The sequence below is a fragment of the Mus pahari genome, chromosome 4 (assembly GCF_900095145.1).
Source record: "Mus pahari chromosome 4, PAHARI_EIJ_v1.1, whole genome shotgun sequence".
In the NCBI taxonomy this organism is placed as follows: domain Eukaryota; kingdom Metazoa; phylum Chordata; class Mammalia; order Rodentia; family Muridae; genus Mus; species Mus pahari.
In genome coordinates, this window is record NC_034593.1 from 93,477,373 (window position 1) to 93,493,979 (window position 16,607).

Genomic DNA, 16,607 nt, shown 5'->3' on the forward strand with positions numbered 1-16,607 from the left:
TTCTAAATCCGGTTCCTGATTACAGGGAGGGCTGACAGGTGACAAGGAGCAAGGCAAGGGAAACACTAAGAAGAGCAGAAGCACATGCAGCTATGTTGTGCATGGTGTAATTAGTTCTGATGGGGTTAGATGGAAGAAGTATGGTCCCTGCCCTCAAAGGGCTCTGTGGACTTCAGTTTCAACAACAAAAGAATGAGGGAGTCAAAGCAGACGATCCCTAAAGCCCTTCCAAGACTTCAGGATGTTTAATGCGTTGGGACTTGAAGCATAAAATAGTTTCTTTTATATCACTGTGACCAAAATACTCGACAAAAACATCTTAAGGGAGGAAGGACTTATGTGGACTCATTGTTCCAGTGGGCTCAGCTCATGTCCATATGGCTACAGAATAGTAAGCAGAGAGTGGTCCAATCTAGGGGGCAGGCTAGTAACCTTCCATGGCCTAGCTCTGGTGATGTGCTTCCAGTACGTAGGCCCACCCCCTAATTCCCACCATATGTTCATTCTCCAATCCCTCTCTCCAAAGGCTGTCAGGAGAGGTGGAGAAGAGATCGTTTGATAACTGCAGGTCTGAAACACAAAAATTCAACAGCTGCAAACAAAACTCATGTGCAACTGGTCCATAGTAAGCATCTGTAAGATGAAACCCAGTTATAACAGCATTAAAAGATCTGTCAAAACCAACAGCAGGATTAAGTCAAAAAATCAATAGTGATGACCACAGGGACACATGCTGAACAACTGAAATATCTTAGAAAATGTGGACGAAAAAAGCCAGGTTTGGAAAACTATGAAATTACACCATGCTTGCTCACATGTGTATCTCTCTCTCTCTCTCTCTCTGCTTGTGGACGTTGTACATCGTGGTGCGCACTAGGCTCCGCACCACCGATGTACAACGTCCACAAGCCGCCCCTCTCCCCTCTCCCCTCTCCCCTCTCTCCTCTAGTAGATTTGCTGCAGTCACAGAGGGCACACTATGACCCACCTTGCTTTCTTCCCTGACGGCTGGTGCAGAGGCCATCACTTCTACCCTTGCAGAGATCTACGATGGAAGCTGGGTACCTACCCCTCCTTTGAACGGAACAATGTGCAAATGGAGAAGGAAGGCAGCTTGGAAGCCACTGGTTCAAAGCAGATGGTTTCTAATGCTCCTGCACACAAGGCCCAACAGCAAGACAGCAAGTGGCACAGGCCTGGGGACGGGCATTTATTAAGCACCCACTGGATGCTCTGGTGGATATCTAATTAGCACCAGCTCACGCACTCCTCATAACTGACCTGTGAGATAGGAACTACCCAGTGATGCACACAGAAGTGATTTGTACAGGAGCTCATGGCGGAGCAAGGGCAGGAGTTCAACCCAAGCTCGTGGGTCAGCTGTTTACACTCCAGCACACCGCCTTCAAGACAGATTCCAGCTCCCATGGTTATCATCCATATCATCTTACATGACTTTAATTCCTCTGCTCCCTAGCTTCTGAGGACCTGCCTGTCTCCTGAGATTACAGTGAGGGTGAAAGAAGAAAACCATGAACACTTTGCTATTTTTAAAGGCCCCGTGCATGACAAACTGTAACGTGTGTACCGGGTCCCCGACTGCTCCAGACCCCCTCACTTCATTCTCACCACAGTCTGTCAGGTTGGAATGGCGCCTCCCGTGGTGAGGAAGAAGTGACTCAGGTGAAAGAACTTGCTCACAGTCACACCCCAGCGAGTGGAAGGACGGTCACGTGAAGCTAGGCGTAAGTGCTCCAGAGGCCCATCACTTCCTTCTGCTGGGACATCGTTTTCTGGAGCCATGGAGCATAGACAGGCTAGCCCCACCTCAGGTGTCACCACCCTGGGCGGACAGGCATGCCCTGCAGTTGAGCTGGGATCACTTTGATGGTGTATCCATTGATCGTCTTTGTCCATTGAGAGCATTTACTGCTTGTCCACAGTGGGCCACTCCCGAGTCAGGTTCTCAATTCCAGGGACAGTGTGCTCTTCTGGGAACTCAAAGGCTCACAGTACACTGTGAATGCTAATTCTGTATTATGAACATTTACTCATTCCGTAAGGACATACTGGTCCCACGGTCTGGGCTCTGCTCAGAGGACACAATGACGGTCGGATGACGGTGCTGACAGTAGATAGGTGCCCACAGCAGAGGCACCTGACCCTGTGTGACTGAGAGTGTAAATGATCAGAAAACCCACGCAGAGGAGGGGACAACTGAGAATCACCACCATCTACACTGTTACTGAGTTTGCATATGTTGTCTTTACCCCACAGAAAGAATCCTACTGAGTGAATATTATTTTATTGATTTACATAACTTGGATCAGAGGGCAGATTCTGACCAGAAACTCTCACTAAGGTTCCCTGACTTCAAAGACTTTATAATACATAGGTCGCCTCTGAACACAATAAACTTCAGCTACAATGGGATGAAAAGGCACCGTCAATATATTAAGTTTTGTCACTGACCAATCCTGAGGCTTCAGTCCAGGGTAAGCTGGCCTGGCTGCATCAGGCATCATGTGGAGGGTGAGTGATGAAGTAAAGGTGACTTCTACCAAGGTTGAGAAGACAGGAAGGGGCTGGGAGCCCAGTTCTCTCTCTCCACAGGCTAACACCACAGACTCACCTCCTTGAACTAGGAAGGTCCCAAAGCCTTCCTAGTGACATCATCTGGGAACCAAGCCTTCAGTATCTTGCAGGGCCATTCAAGATGCAAACTACGTGGACTAGAGAGATGGCTCAGTAGCTGCTATTCCAGAGATCTGGTGTCTACTTCCCAGCACCTACATGGTGGCTCACAGCCTCTATAACTTTAATTCCAGGGAGTACAACACCCTCTGCTGGTTTCAAAAGGTCAGCAGGCATGCAAGTGATGCACAGACAAACATGCAATCTAAACACCCATACACATAAAACAAAGCAAAATTTAAAGAGCCAAACTGCAACAGCTGTGAATGGATAGAGAAGGAGAATAAATGCCTTGGCCCAGGGGAAGTCCCCATGGAGGAGGCATGGCTTGAGCGAGGCTCGGCAGGGAGAGCCACAGGCCTACCACAGGCTCTTGCATTATTCTAGTAAGTTTCCTGGGTTGTGCTCAAGGAAGACTATCCTCCAAGGACGCAGCTCTTTTCTGGTAGCTCAGGTATGGAACAATCGGTTGGTGGGGAGGTGGGGTGAAGATGTCACTGGGTTTGGAGGAAAGAGAAACCTGGTTCTTCTGGCTTACACAAAGCCAGTAAACCTAAACCAGGAGGTATGCAGGTATCAAGGATTCAGACCCTTTGTGGGACCTATGAGGTAGAATGTGCTGTGCACCCCCACCCCCAGGAGAGATGGCTGAAGGTGGGCTGTGAGCACTGACCAGGCCCAGGCCCTCTTCCCTGCCTGCTTCTCTACCAATGCCCACTTAGGCCTGCAGTCTGCCTTTCACCGTCTCTCTGCAGCAGACAAAAGCAGCTCCAAAGAAATGACTTTTTTTTTTTTTTTTTTTTAATTGGGGAGGGAGAGTGCCCTTGGATCTAACTCCTCTGATCTGTCATTTCTAAAATGCCCGGAAAGGAACATCTGCCCTGTTTCTCCCCGAGCATCACAGTTGTGGTCAGGGAGTCTATTCCCAGAGAGGCAAATATTCAAGGGGGTAGACCCCAGAGGCCCGCGAACTCTTCTGGCAAGCTGGGGCTGGGAGTCCCTCCCTGTTCCTTCTCCCTCTGCTGCCCTTTAGTTGATACACACCGGCATCTCTGTTTTGTTCTTCTGTGTAGTTATTAAATCCATAAATAAAGACTTAATCTCTGAACCTCTGCCTTGTGAGTCTAAGGCAGAGGAGGGGGCGGAGAGACGTCGCAGCAGTTAGAATATCGGCTTCTCTTTGAGAGGGGACCTGGATTCAATTCCCAGCACCCACAGGATGCTCACAACCATCTGTAGTTGCAGTTCCTGGGGTCCAACACCCTCTTCTGGACTCTGTGGGCACCAGGCCTGCACAGTATACATCTAGACAAAACCATCCATATGCATAAAACAAATTAAAGAGAAAAGTGAACGCGTATGTGGGAGAGAGCTTACCAGCCTTGGCCGCTGCAGCAACCTCTCCCAGGCTGCTGGCACCAAGAAGATTCCAACCAGATAAACAGGTCTTGCCCTCCAGCTGAAGAAAGGGCAGGCTTACGGAGAGCATGCTGTAAAGCAGCCAGACAGGCTGAATAGCAAGCCCTAGAGACCCAGTGGGAAGCAGCTCTCAGAAGCTCTCTATTTTGACTTAAGCCAGCTAGACAAATAGGGAGCTATGAAAAGGGACACTCCCGGGAGCCTCAGGACAGCGCCTGTACAAGGCCAGGAAGAAAGGGGTCTGGAAAATCTGAGGCTGAGGGAGGAAGCACGGGAAAGGGCTCTGGTTCCTGACTAGCTCAGGAGCATCACAGAGGAAACAGAGCTGATTCAATGCCACTCTATCTCTGCCCCGCCCTCCCCACTCCCCGGGGCTCATAGGCCTCCATGAGCTGGAGCGGATGAGCACTTCATTTTCTCTGGCAGGCACCAAGGAGACACACATTAAAACAAAGATGGTGAGGCAGAAAGCTTGGGGGCCCGGAGTGGGGTGAGACGGTCCTCTCACCCCTGACTCCTGACAGCAGGGCACAGCTGGACCCGGAGCTAGGACCCTTCCTGGTTTTTAGTGGTGGGTGGGTGTCCTCTGGCCTGTGATTGGGGGAAAATGTGAAACTTCTTTGGGGGCTTTCAACCTCACTCTCCTCCAGCAGGGTTTCCCATGCTCTTTTAGCCAACAAGAGGTCACAGCCTGTTTCAGCTAAGGGGGAGGCCTAGGAGGTCTGGGGTGAGGCTGGGGGGTAGGGAAGGCTGATTTTGATGATGGGATTCAGCTGCCAAGACTGTCTCCTTGAGCAGCAGATCGTTTCATTTGATGAATTTGGACAGTTCACGGCATCTACCCACACAGCACCTCTCAGCTTCTGAAAGACTTCCAAAATAGCCCCCAGCCACTGTGCAAAAGCCAAAATGGGAAGGGGGGGGAGAGAGAGAGAGGGAGAGAGAGACACCAAGTCTCTGCCCTTTCACATAAGTCTATGCGAGCCTTTCCAAGGAAATTTTCAAACAAATCAACAACAAAAACAAAAAACAAAAGTCACCAGGCATGGTGGCGCATGCCTCTAATCCCAGCACTCGGGAGGCAGAGGCAGGTGGATTTCTGAGTTCGAGGCCAGCCTGGCCTACAAAGTGAGTTCCAGGACAGCCAGGGCTATACAGAGAAACACTGTCTCGAAAAAAACAAAAACAAAACAACAACAAAAAGAAAAAAAAAAAAAAAGCGAGTTGCTGTTTTTCTTTCCCATTAAGGATTCTGGCAAACAAAGATGTCACAAGCACACACCTGTTTGAAGAACCCAGGCTGTAGACAATGCAGCCATTTATTAAAGATACAGCCCATGCACTTGTCCTGCACTGATACTGCTTACACACACCACCTGAGCCAGCCTCATTAGGGGCATCAAAAAGCCACTCCTAGATCAACAAAACTGTAGAAATCCAGGCCCACCCTCTAGGCACGCAGCCACACTGGGAAGGGGCCTGTGCACGTGTACGAGCACGAGCTACCGCCCTGTGCTCGTACACGTGCAGTTGCATACGGTCACACGACGCACTCGGAGTTCAGTTCCCTCCTCGGTCTTTCTCATACCTATAACCCCATACGGTCGTATGCACTCAGCCTAGCAGAGCCACTCATGTGCAGACATGCAATCTCCCAGCGTAGCCCAGGGTAGCCCAGTCTCACACAGGTGCTCAGCCGCACCGCCATGCAGAGAGATGTGCACCGGCACGTTTACACATGCACACAGCGCCACAGCGCCACTCTGCACCTTATCATCCCCTGGACCTGTTCTCAAGGCCTCCACAGAGAACTCCCTCCTCCACAGCCCTCCTATATGCCCTGCATTGCAGCCAGATGTTCCGTGGGCAGACCCCTCTATGGGCTGACAGGCGATGATTACTGTTGCCAGCCCCACATTAGGAGAGAATTGAATGGGAGAGGGCCCCCACCCGCCTCAGGCTCCCTACAATAGCGCCTTTGTGAGGTGCTTCGCTGCCTTTCTTTCCTCTTCCTCACCAACCTACGTCAGGAGCAGCTCTGCCTGTGGAGAGAAGAAAGACAGACAAAAGGAGGAGTGCTGACTGATCCACCCCATCCTGGGGTGGAAGGAGGGAGGGCTCTACTTGGGGAGAAAAGGCTGTGTTCCTGTCCCCCCTCCTCCCTGGGTGATAATCCAGAGGGCCGCCTGAGGTAACCCCCCCCCCCGAAGCCAGGACTTTTATCCATCAGCTAGCCTTATGTGCCTGGGAGTTGACCATGGTGATGAGACCAGGGAAGGGACATCGTGCAGAGACCAGCAGGTTCCCAGAGATGGAATCCAAAGTCTCTCGCTCCTCCGCTCCTTCCTGGATTGCCCCTGCAGTCGGATGCACATTAGACCAGCAGGGGTTAAGTCTCCAGGACTCCAGTTTCCAGGACTGGGGTGGGAGGAGGATGGGCAGCTGAGGGTGGAGAGAAGGAAAGTAGGGATGTGTTGGGGAGCTGGTGAGACCAACATCTGGGATGGTCAGTGCCCCTCCTCCCTGCCCAAACCGCAGACGCTGTGGCAGCAGGAAAATCGGAGCGGCTGAGACCAAGGATTGTGCAACCCAGACCCAGGAAGACCCAGTGCTGGAGGTGGGAGCGGGGACTTGGGCTCAGAGATAGAATCCACTTCAGAGGTGAGGCTTGACACCCATATATACTGCACGCTGGTTTCTACACTAGACTCCACAGCCAGTAAGATCCACTTTCTGGTTCAAAATCCAGCAAGAGATGGAATGGGAAGCCCTGGCTCTGGGCTCGTGTCCAGCAGTCAGAGGTTGAGTACGTTGCTGGTCCTCTGTGGCTGCTGTCGAGCACAAGGGTGTGGAGGGGGAGGCCTTTGTCCAACCTCCTACAGTGCCCCACAGTAAAATGTGTAACTAGAGAAGTTCCCAAGGGAGCTAAGGGAGGCCAGCCCAGCCCTAACATGGCTAAGGAGCAGAGACTGGGACAGGAGGAAGACAGCAGAGCCAGGAGAACTCTGATTCGAGGGCTACCCCAAACACACCAGAGAGGAATGGTGGGTTTTCCTTTTAATGCAAACTGTTACCATACAAAGTGATGTGGGGAAAGCCCCATTCTCCTCTACATTGGAGGGGGAGGGAGGGAGGGAGGGAAGGCAGCATTGTCTCTGAGTTCTCTCCCTTGGGTCATACTGAGGGCAAGAATGCTGTCACCGCCTGCTCTCTGGGGTTGACCCTCTCCAAAGGACAGGGCTCTGAGTTTGGAACTAAACTTTGTGGACATAGGGCGGGAGAGAGCAGGAGTGAAGATTTAGGGTGTTTGTTTGCTGTTCGGTTCTAAAATGCTACTCAGGATCTGGAGCTCTGGATGCTGAACCAGATCATAAATCAGAGGGCTATGAGAGTTTGGTTGTCCTTTAAAAATTAAGGTATATGAGCTACCACCACTGGCCTTCTTTTTGAAGAATGAACTGCAGGAGATCTCATAGGGATATAAATGTCTGGGCATAAGAATCAAGAGCACAAGGCTAGCTGCTTAAACTTCCTCCTCCTTCTTCTTCATCTCCAATTTGTAGACAATCTGGTAGCCATCATCCCAGGCGTACAGCTGGCGCTCACGGGGGTTATAGCGAAGACTGGCATGGGCACCATATCGGCGTGGAAAATAGGAGAGTGCTGCCCTTTCAGGGGCGAGAGTACCACTGGCATCAAAGGAACACTGAATACGAGCCCTACTGGCAGGGCGGGTGTTATAGACAACGTACAGGGTCCCACAGATGACAAACGCAGCCTCTGCATTCTCTCTGGGACATGGTGTGTCCCACTGCTGCTCTGTGTCGAGTGTCTGTGGGTCTAACTTGGCCAGACACAAGTGCCTGTCATCTTCTCGAGTGGCATAGACAGCCCACAGGCCCTCCTCATCAGCTGCCAGGTCGATATATGTATCTGCTGTCAGCCCGTAGGGGGGGATCAGGCTCTCTGCAGGGAACACTGAGCTGTCCACCACTGTTCGGTTTGCCAAGTGAAATTTGATCAGCTGCAGAGTGTTCTCCAATTCACCACCCCCTCCAGGTCCTCCAGGAGGCCTTCGAGCATAATAAAGGAAGCCACCGTACACCAGCTGCCCCGTGCCTACCCAGGGGAAGGGCACCCGAATTCGGGAAGCTTTCCGGGCAGCCATGGCAAGGGTGAAGTCACGCAGCCTTGGGAAGACGAAAGCTGTGTCGTTCTGGGTGCCGTCTAACACGTAGATCTTCTCTGCTGGCCCCAGTGGATCCTTGGTCCATAGGCCAGCTGAACCACCAAACCGCTTCAGGATCTTCATTGACCGCACCTGAGAGACGGTGTAGCTACAGTCTGGTGGGGAAGAGGAGAAAGCACAGGAAAGGGAAGTAGAGTCCAAGAGTTAGATGTGTATAACAGGAACTTCCCCCAGAGTGGGCCATCTGGAGAACAGAGAAACACTTTTCTGGGCATGTGTCCACTCACGGAGGGTTGAGAGGTGGAGTACCGATAAAGGACAGGCCTCTAGAAACTCTCAATGAATGTGTCATTCTGAAAGATAGAGCTATGGTGGCTTGGGACAAGAAGGAAAGCAGGAAAGGGGAGTTCTGAAATGTGTGGCCCTCTGAGAGGTCACTTACCTGTCACCATATCGTACTTCTCATTTCTTCGGCCTTTGCCCTTGGCGCCAGGACCTCCAGTCACCTTCTCATCCAGCTCTACACAGGGCAAAGCTGGGTTCTGTGTCTCCAGATAGTCTACCTCCCGTTCAAGACGGTCCACTCTTCCTGAGATGGTGTCTGCTTCGGTTCTGAGGGTCTCCCGCTCCTTCTCTGCCACCTCCAGGAGAGGCAGCATCTTGTTTTTGAAGTCCCGAAGCTCAGCAGCGTGACGACTACTCTGATCCTGGCATTGGGCCAGCCGTTCCTGAAGGGACGGGGGAGTCAGGGAGGGTGGGCTGCAGGCTTATCGCTACCAGGCAAGCAGAGGCCCAACCAGGGAGTCGGGACCAGGAACGGGACCAGCTCAGCCATACTCCCACTGCAAAGGAGACCAGTCAGTGGTACCATCCCATCCAAGGAACCTGGGTTAATTCACCTTGCACTCTCAGTGATCTGAGCCTCCAGGAAATTAGGATGTTACAGACTTGAAATTGTCCAAAAGGGAGTAGATGTGGGGTGCGGGGAAGAAACGGACAGGAAGTTGCAGGCAGATTGCCTAGGAAACTTGAACAGTATAGCCATGATAGTTCTTAGATGCCGCCCAATTCTGACTCCCATTTCCCCTGTTCCCTTATTCCATCTACTCTGAGGGAGCCGTGTTGCATTTATTTGCTGGGCAATTGTCTTATGTTGGGGAAATAAGAGTTTGTAGTTAGGAGTCTACTTGTCATTAAGGGCTTCTTACACTTCTTGTCATTCCCAGAGCCCTGACAGCTAGTTGCACCTACAGATGTGGACTCATCCCGGGATGAGAAGAGAAACAAGTGCCTCACCTCTAAGGCAGCTAGCCGGCGTTCCATGTACTCCACAAGGTGGTGCTGCTGTCCCTGAAGGGGTCCCGTCCATGACAAAAAGAAGAGGAGCAGCAGAGGAGCACTGGGCCCCATGGCAGCCTTAAGTGGGGCCAGAGGAGGAGTGTGCACGCGGCCTCTTCCCCTCCAGCCCGTTAGCTTTGGGGGCGGGGAGGGGGCGGGGCCTCCTCCTTCCCATCTCTGGTGTCTCTCACTAGTTTGGAATGCTTTCAGTCTCTTTACAACCCCCACCCCCTCCTTCCCGCCTGGCCTGATCAAACACAGATGGCCCCTTTGCACAGTCGCCAGAAGCCTTAACTACCAGCAGCTTAGACTTGTGAGCTCGTCCGGAAGGGGGAGAGATGGCAATCTGGAGGCAGAGGCCTTCTGAAAAAGGAGCAGGAAGCAGATCCCCGGAAAACTCGGCAAACTCCATTCGTTTTAGGAGAGAGCTTCCAGTGCTGACTTAGTAAGACCCCAGCACCCTTCATTAACCTATCCCTTCTCCAGAAATAACAGAACGGATTTTCTGCCTTGTTCAGTGAAGCTAGAAACACAGATGAGGTTTGAGGGGATGGGGGTGGGAGCAGAAGGAAGTCAACTTTCTCTAGCTCATTGGCGCCACCTTGTGCTGAGCTTCTGGGGCCATCTCCCATAGCAAAGAAACCAGGCTAGGCCTTCACCCTGTGGAGAATCTCTACCTAAGCAAGCCAAATCATAGGGCGCCCTAAATCTGATTTAGCCCAAGGAAAGGAATATAAGCGAAACTGGAAGTTGTTGAGAAGCGGAGGTGGGGTTTTTTGTTTTCGTTTTAAGCTAGCTGACTTAAAGATCCTTGACAAATATATTCTGACCTTCCTATCATTGGGAGAGAACAGACTATTAGTCATCTTTCTTAGTTATGGTTCAGTAGGGTACTTGTATCTCTCATTTCTTTAAAATTAAGTAAAGAAAAATCGTGTTTTTTAGTTACATATGCTTTTGTGTGTCTGTATGCAGGTATCTGGATGGGATACAGGTACCCGTGGGGACCAGAAGAGGGCGTCAGATCTTCCAGAGCTGAATTACAGGCGATTGTGCACTGTGTTGTTGCTGAGCACTGAGCCCCTACCCCCTGAAAGAACAGTACACTCTTTTAACTCCTAAGCCTTCTCTCCAGCCTCCTTTCTATCCAGCTACAGCTACACGGGAACTAGGCAGGAACATACATCAGAAGTCAAATAAATATGCAGCATTTACAAAGGGGCCTGCAGTGATTAATGTAGACAAATTCCTGGAGAAAATTTTGTTCACTCTGGAATCAAGGGAAAATGGATCAGAGGTTCTTGTTTTTGAAGATTCATTATGTGTCTCTGTGTGAGTATGCATGCCCATGCCCTCGTAGGCCAGCACCCTGCAGCTGGAGTTACAAATCACTTGTGAGGGGTCTGACTGGGTGCTGGGAATGGAACCCAGACCCTCCAGAAGAGCAGCAGGTGCGTTACCACAGAGCCGTCCCTAAAGAGGTGACAACTCTAACGGGGCCAAAGGAGACAGACAAAAATATCTTTCCCTAAGTTTCATTTTCACTGTGCTGATTTGAATGTTTGGTGTCATGTGCTAGGGAATGAAGTTAATTAGTTTATCTCAAAAGCCATCTGCCTTTTCAAGGGGTCAGAGTCAGGAGTCCAGCACCCTTGGGAAATACTTCCTATAAAACTGTATTCATTTCCATTATGGAGAGGTGTACAAAGATGTTCTAATGTAGCAGTGTTCTACCCGTGTTCAATTAGAATGTTTAGTCACTTCAAAGAGGCCATGTGTTGGTCCCTTGATGCCCTAACACAGAATTAAAAACAGCCACAGTCAGAAAATTTACCCATTTTATTGATGCATTGCAATTGCTCTACTTTTTTACCATATTATGTAGAAAATACTGAAAATACAAGCTACTTTGTAAAACCAAAGACAACAACGAATCCAAAGATAAACTATGTTTTACACAATGGACCCTTTTCCCATAGTTAGTATTAAATTTTAAATAGCTATTTCTTTTGTTAAAATGATTATTTTACATACTCCCTAAGTACACCTGCATTACAAACATAGATCAGTAATTCTCAGAACTACCTGTTTCTAGAAGCTTGTTGTAAAGGAAGCACACAACCAGAAAAGGGAGAAAGAAAAAAAGTTTAACCACACACAGGAACTAGCATATCAAATACATTTAATAAAGTAGGAATTTCATTGCAATATCAAGGATTCAAAGCAGAAATACTAACATTACATATAATGTACATATAATGTACTGCTACATATAGTGAGATTATTTTTCAAGCTGAATTGAAACCACACATTATATAAAGTTTAGCAACAAACAACCATGGAAACGTGGAGACATGCTGCACCATCCATCAGTTAAAAAAAGTCAAAACACAAAGCAGGCTTGGCCATTCCTGTCACCGAGAGGCAATTTCATCTCCTATCCTTAAACAAACCATCTCAACTAGTAGATTCCTGCATACTAATGCAGAATAGAACAGACATTACTGTGCTGGCCTGGCTAAGCCCCTCTAGCAGAGGATGATGGATGAGCAACCACAAAAGCAGGCTCTGAATGGTCAGAACTGTTTGAAATGGGGTTCTTCTTCCTGGGGTTAACAGGGTAACCACCTCCTAGTTGCAACGGGGACTCTGGAGTGACTAAGTGTCCTGGTGTATGCCTGTGCAACCCTGTCCAGTTCCTCTCTCACCTGGGAAGGGAGAAACTGGAAATGCAAGTTCTAAGAGAAGGTTTAAAGCCTTAAGCTGTTCCAAGGTCAGGCAATGCTGACCCTGCTCAGCGTGTTCATAGGGCTTTCCTCCATGCCATCAGGGCAGGCAGTCAATGTTAAGCCCCAGGACAGAATGAATGTAAAACTATGCCTGGCGCATACACATTCAGCAGACACAGATGGGTTATCTAGGAAAATCTGAAATGTCAGTTTGCAGAGTGACAACCTCAAAGTCTGTAAAGTCACACTGCTAGCCAGATGTCTCAGGTAACGATGCAAACTCCTAGACATCCTCTTTCCCATGAATTTAAGACCCCCATCTTCCATAACTGCTTATTGGATGAGGTTAGGGGGCGGGGGCAGGGTTGGTTGGTGTTTTCCCTGCATCTCATGCCTACAAAAACAATAAATCTTGTCCCTTGTAGAGAAAAGGTTAAAAAAAAAAAAGTTTGACTAGAAACTAGAACTGTATTTAAATATGAAAAACCCAGAATGCTTGGGGGAAAGGAAACACAAAGATCACACACAAATTGACGTAAACAGTATAACACTAGTGACAAACTACACAATGATGCGTGGTAATCTCAACCAACAGATTGCTGAACGCACAGCTTAATATAATGATTAAAGAAAAGACAACACACCTCATTGCTGGCAGGTTAAATTGACTACCTGCCCCGCCCTGGAAACCCTTCCTCCCCACGATGAAGAAACTCCAAGTTCGTTGACAGCCCCTCGGTGTTTCACCTGGTTCAGAGCTTTCCTGACCAGATTCCATGAAATCTCCCACCTCCATCCTGCACCTCCCTGACACCATCTCTATACAGAACCAATCCTAGAATTACCACTCAGATATAATTTTCAATTCAGGTGGATCACATCTGTAGCTTAGGGTTAACCTTCTCCCCACAAATCCCTCATGGGCAAGAATGTCCGCACCCCTAGTACCTTCAACTTGACCCAAATCCATGGAGGGGTTGAATACTAGGACCATTTCACAGTGTGAAGGGCCCCAAGAACAACATGTTGTCACAAAGAAACCTAAGAGGTTTTGCTTTCTTTTTCATATTCATCACTAATTAAAGAAACCTTTCTGTGAGCTTCTTGTCACCAGTAGTTCTACAAAACCCTTCTCGTAGTATGGGGACAAATTAAGCAATACAACAGGCTCTTTGGTATAAACACATCTGTTACATGCTTTTAAAAAAACAAAACAAAACAAGCAAAGTTTACCAGTAACAACAACAACTATGCACAGAAAGGACTATCACATGGAAGAGAGAAAAGGAATCCCACCCTAAGTGATTGCAGAAACCTTCAAATATGCATCTTTAGCACTGGCTTCACTGTTCTCGCCTGCTTCCTGAACTCTCTCACAGAAGCCAGGTAGCAAGGCACAGTGAGAGAGCCACATTGGGGAATGCTTCTGTGAGAACTGAGCTGAAGATCCAAAATGGAACGGGACAGAGGTGGCAGTAAAGGAGGAAAACTGCTGCTCTGACTTGTCACTGTCGGTAGGGAGACTGAGAACAACGCATTGACACAACACAGCTACTAAACCTGTTCTGTTAAATCCCAGCGAACAGCTTGGGGTCCACTGGGGCTTGCTGGTCATCCTAAGGCAAGCTCACTGTAAACTCTATCAACCACTACATTATCATATAAGGCACTACAATGAGGGAAGAGAGGAGAGGCGGAAAAGACACACACGGAACAACTCCTCACCAGACACACCTGTGCAAAACAATCCCAAGGCCTCCTCTCTGCAGGCAACGCCCCTGCTCACTCAGCACTACAGTAATATGCTCTAAGAGAATTGCAATTAGTTCACACACATTCCGACAAGTATCAGTTCATTTTGGTTTAAATACAATGGAGACATAATCCATCTCCGGGGTAACACTGAAGGATCAGATACACACTAAATACACGATTCAAGTGTAATCACTACACATTTGATTACAAAGAACATTTTGGGTTAGAGGAAAAATTGTTATATTTCTTCTAATCAATATGTACATATTTAATTATGCAAAATATTAAAACACCACCATTACAAAACTTCTAAAATATTTTTAAATTCAGTAATAAACTTTTAAAATATTTTCTGCAATTCCTACATGCACTTATTATATAAGTCTTAGTAAGAGAGCATTCATTGCTGTTGGCATACAAAGGAAGCTACTTTAAAGTATAAAAGCTATACACAACTTATCTGGTTTTAGTTTCTTTAGTTTTCCCCTCAAATAAGTCACATGAAACAGAAGGGAGAGATGAGGAAAACACAGAAGTGTATTACTGAAAATTCATAGAAATCTTAGGCAATGTTTATCAGTGCCAGTATCTCATTCTAGAGAGAGCTTTTGCATACTATTGTATGCCAACCACCACCATACACTTACCACCTCACTGGCTTTTCTATTAGGAGAATTTAAGTTAAACTAGAGAGGGGAGGAGGACCTGAATTCATGGTCTTCATTTAGAATGACTCCTGGTGGGCACAGTCCTCACCCTTACCTCACCAGCAGCGCCAGCTGCCTGTTTGCTCAGTGCTGCTCTGTAGGGAGCACAGCAGCAGCTGCACAGGTTTCAGTACTCGGTTTACTAAAACTAACAGCTGCCCAGTACGGATAGCACGACACCAACATGAAATCACTCTAAGTTTCGATGCGCCATAAGCACAGCCTTTCGTAAGCTGCTTTCAAAATAAAAGGCAAGGGAGCCTTGTGTTTTAGTTTTTTAAACAAACAAAAAGTAATGACTCTTTCTCATCTGTTACAGGATTTCAAGTCAGCATTTCCCCTCGTAAAGAAGAACTTTACTTCTTTTTAAAAACATTTATAGAAACCAAGTCAAATAGACCAAATGTATGACAGAGGGTAACTTCAGAACGATCTTTCTTCCTTGGTAACTGCAGAAGATGGGCTTCTGAGCTCTTCCAACGTCCAAAAATGCTGTCACAAGAATAAAGAATTAAAAAATAGGGCAGACTTGGGAGACTACAACAATGCAGTCAACACTGAGAGCTGTTCCCCAGAGAAAAGCCTTCTGCTTCAGTGGGCCCCTGCAGAACGAGCTGCTGGCTAGGAACTTTCAAGAGGAGATAATAATGGAGGCACTCTCCAGAACCCATTAAGAACTCAGGGCTAGTAGCAGGCAGCCACAGAGCCCCCCTCATGCTCATCAACTACAAATAAGAATACTGACTGATCTTGGTAGGACTCAGCGGGTATCCAGTGTAAATTGTTGAGCCGCGGGAAGACCCGATGTAGGACTGAGTGGCAAACTGGTGTTGGTACTGAGCAGGGGCCACGCTGGCAGAAGTGAGGAGGCTGGGCCCGACACTGACAGGAACCTGATGCACCAGAGTGCTAGGGTGTGTGGTGTAAGCTGCAGCATGCCTCGAGGAGCCCTGGGGGGAGAAGAGATGAGCAATCGAACTGGTGGAGCCCAGAGCGGCAGCAGACGTGGGGGCAGCGTACGTATACAGGTGAGGCTGGCTTGGCAGGTGAGCAGGGGCTGGGGCCAAGTGTGGGTGCCCCGTCGAGTGCAATGGGCTGCCATGCTGGAAGGCGTAGGGGGCTTGGGAGAGCGGGGCCACGAATGCCTGCTGTCTGCGGGGAGCAGGGTTGCTGCTTCTCTCCTGCGAGGTTGAAGCTGATGATGACTGCTGGTTCTGGAAGGAGGAAGAAGGGAATGAGGGATCTTGAGGTCACTCTGGTCCATGGCACCAAAGGCCTTGAGGTGCTCACACGTACTGTTTCTGGAATCTCCCAGTCAGGCAATGGAAACTAACTGAGCCAACATGCCTCTGCCTCTTGGAAGAACAGATCCTAACCCAGCTCAAGAAGGCAAGAGTATAAAAGTATGAGAGGAAGCAGAGGTTCTTCCATAGCTACCGGTTAGTAACTTCAGTCATCCTGTCCTGGAATCGGAGGGGTTTTGTTAACTGACTTTTCTTACTAGTTTCTTTTGCTCTCCTCTAAGCTTGCCTCAGCTCAATATGGACCCTCAAGGGCATGCGTTAACTCAACTTCCATCTGCATCTGTGTGTGCTCTCCACTCTCTCCCGTACCAGCTAAACCCTCACTCTGATACTCACTTCTGACAGACATCACACAAGCCCTCACTATCCCATCAGAGGATCACATGGCAGGGCGTGTCCCAAGCTCTAGGAACAGTTAAGATTAAAACCAGCTGACTTAAGTAAGTGGCTTTCTCTGTCTTGACTCGGGTAA

The 16,607-nt window shown here is 48.7% G+C and overlaps 2 protein-coding genes across 5 annotated transcripts in view; both read right to left on the reverse strand.

The window, feature by feature from the left end:
* Positions 1 to 7,155: 7,155 nt before the first annotated feature.
* Olfml3 (olfactomedin like 3) lies at positions 7,156 to 9,771 on the reverse strand. Its single transcript, XM_021196148.1, has 3 exons — positions 9,599 to 9,771; positions 8,745 to 9,030; positions 7,156 to 8,457 (listed from the first exon to the last, which is right to left on the reverse strand). Exons 1-3 carry the CDS (start codon positions 9,710 to 9,712, stop codon positions 7,637 to 7,639), a joined length of 1,221 nt encoding a protein of 406 aa, XP_021051807.1. The 5' UTR covers positions 9,713 to 9,771; the 3' UTR covers positions 7,156 to 7,636.
* Positions 9,772 to 11,460: 1,689 nt separating this feature from the next.
* The window catches only part of Hipk1 (homeodomain interacting protein kinase 1), a 51,351-nt gene continuing 46,204 nt past the window's right edge, over positions 11,461 to 16,607 (reverse strand). For all 4 annotated transcript variants that reach the window (XM_021196448.2, XM_029537211.1, XM_029537210.1 and 1 more), the window contains exon 16: positions 11,461 to 16,045. In XM_021196448.2, coding sequence (XP_021052107.1) covers positions 15,557 to 16,045 — 489 coding nt within the window. In that variant the 3' untranslated portion in view covers positions 11,461 to 15,556. The remainder of the gene's footprint in view (positions 16,046 to 16,607) is intronic.

What these genes read in the sequence shown, in the direction of transcription:
- Olfml3 (XM_021196148.1), bottom strand. Translation starts at nt 9,712, where the DNA reads ATGGGGCCCAGTGCTCCTCTGCTGCTCCTCTTCTTTTTGTCATGGACG. An exon ending in GCCGGCTAGCTGCCTTAGAG is followed by an intron (nt 9,031 to 9,598) that starts GTGAGGCACTTG and finishes CCGTCCCTTCAG; the next exon opens with GAACGGCTGGCCCAATGCCA. An exon ending in GAAGTACGATATGGTGACAG is followed by an intron (nt 8,458 to 8,744) that starts GTAAGTGACCTC and finishes CTTCCCCACCAG; the next exon opens with ACTGTAGCTACACCGTCTCT.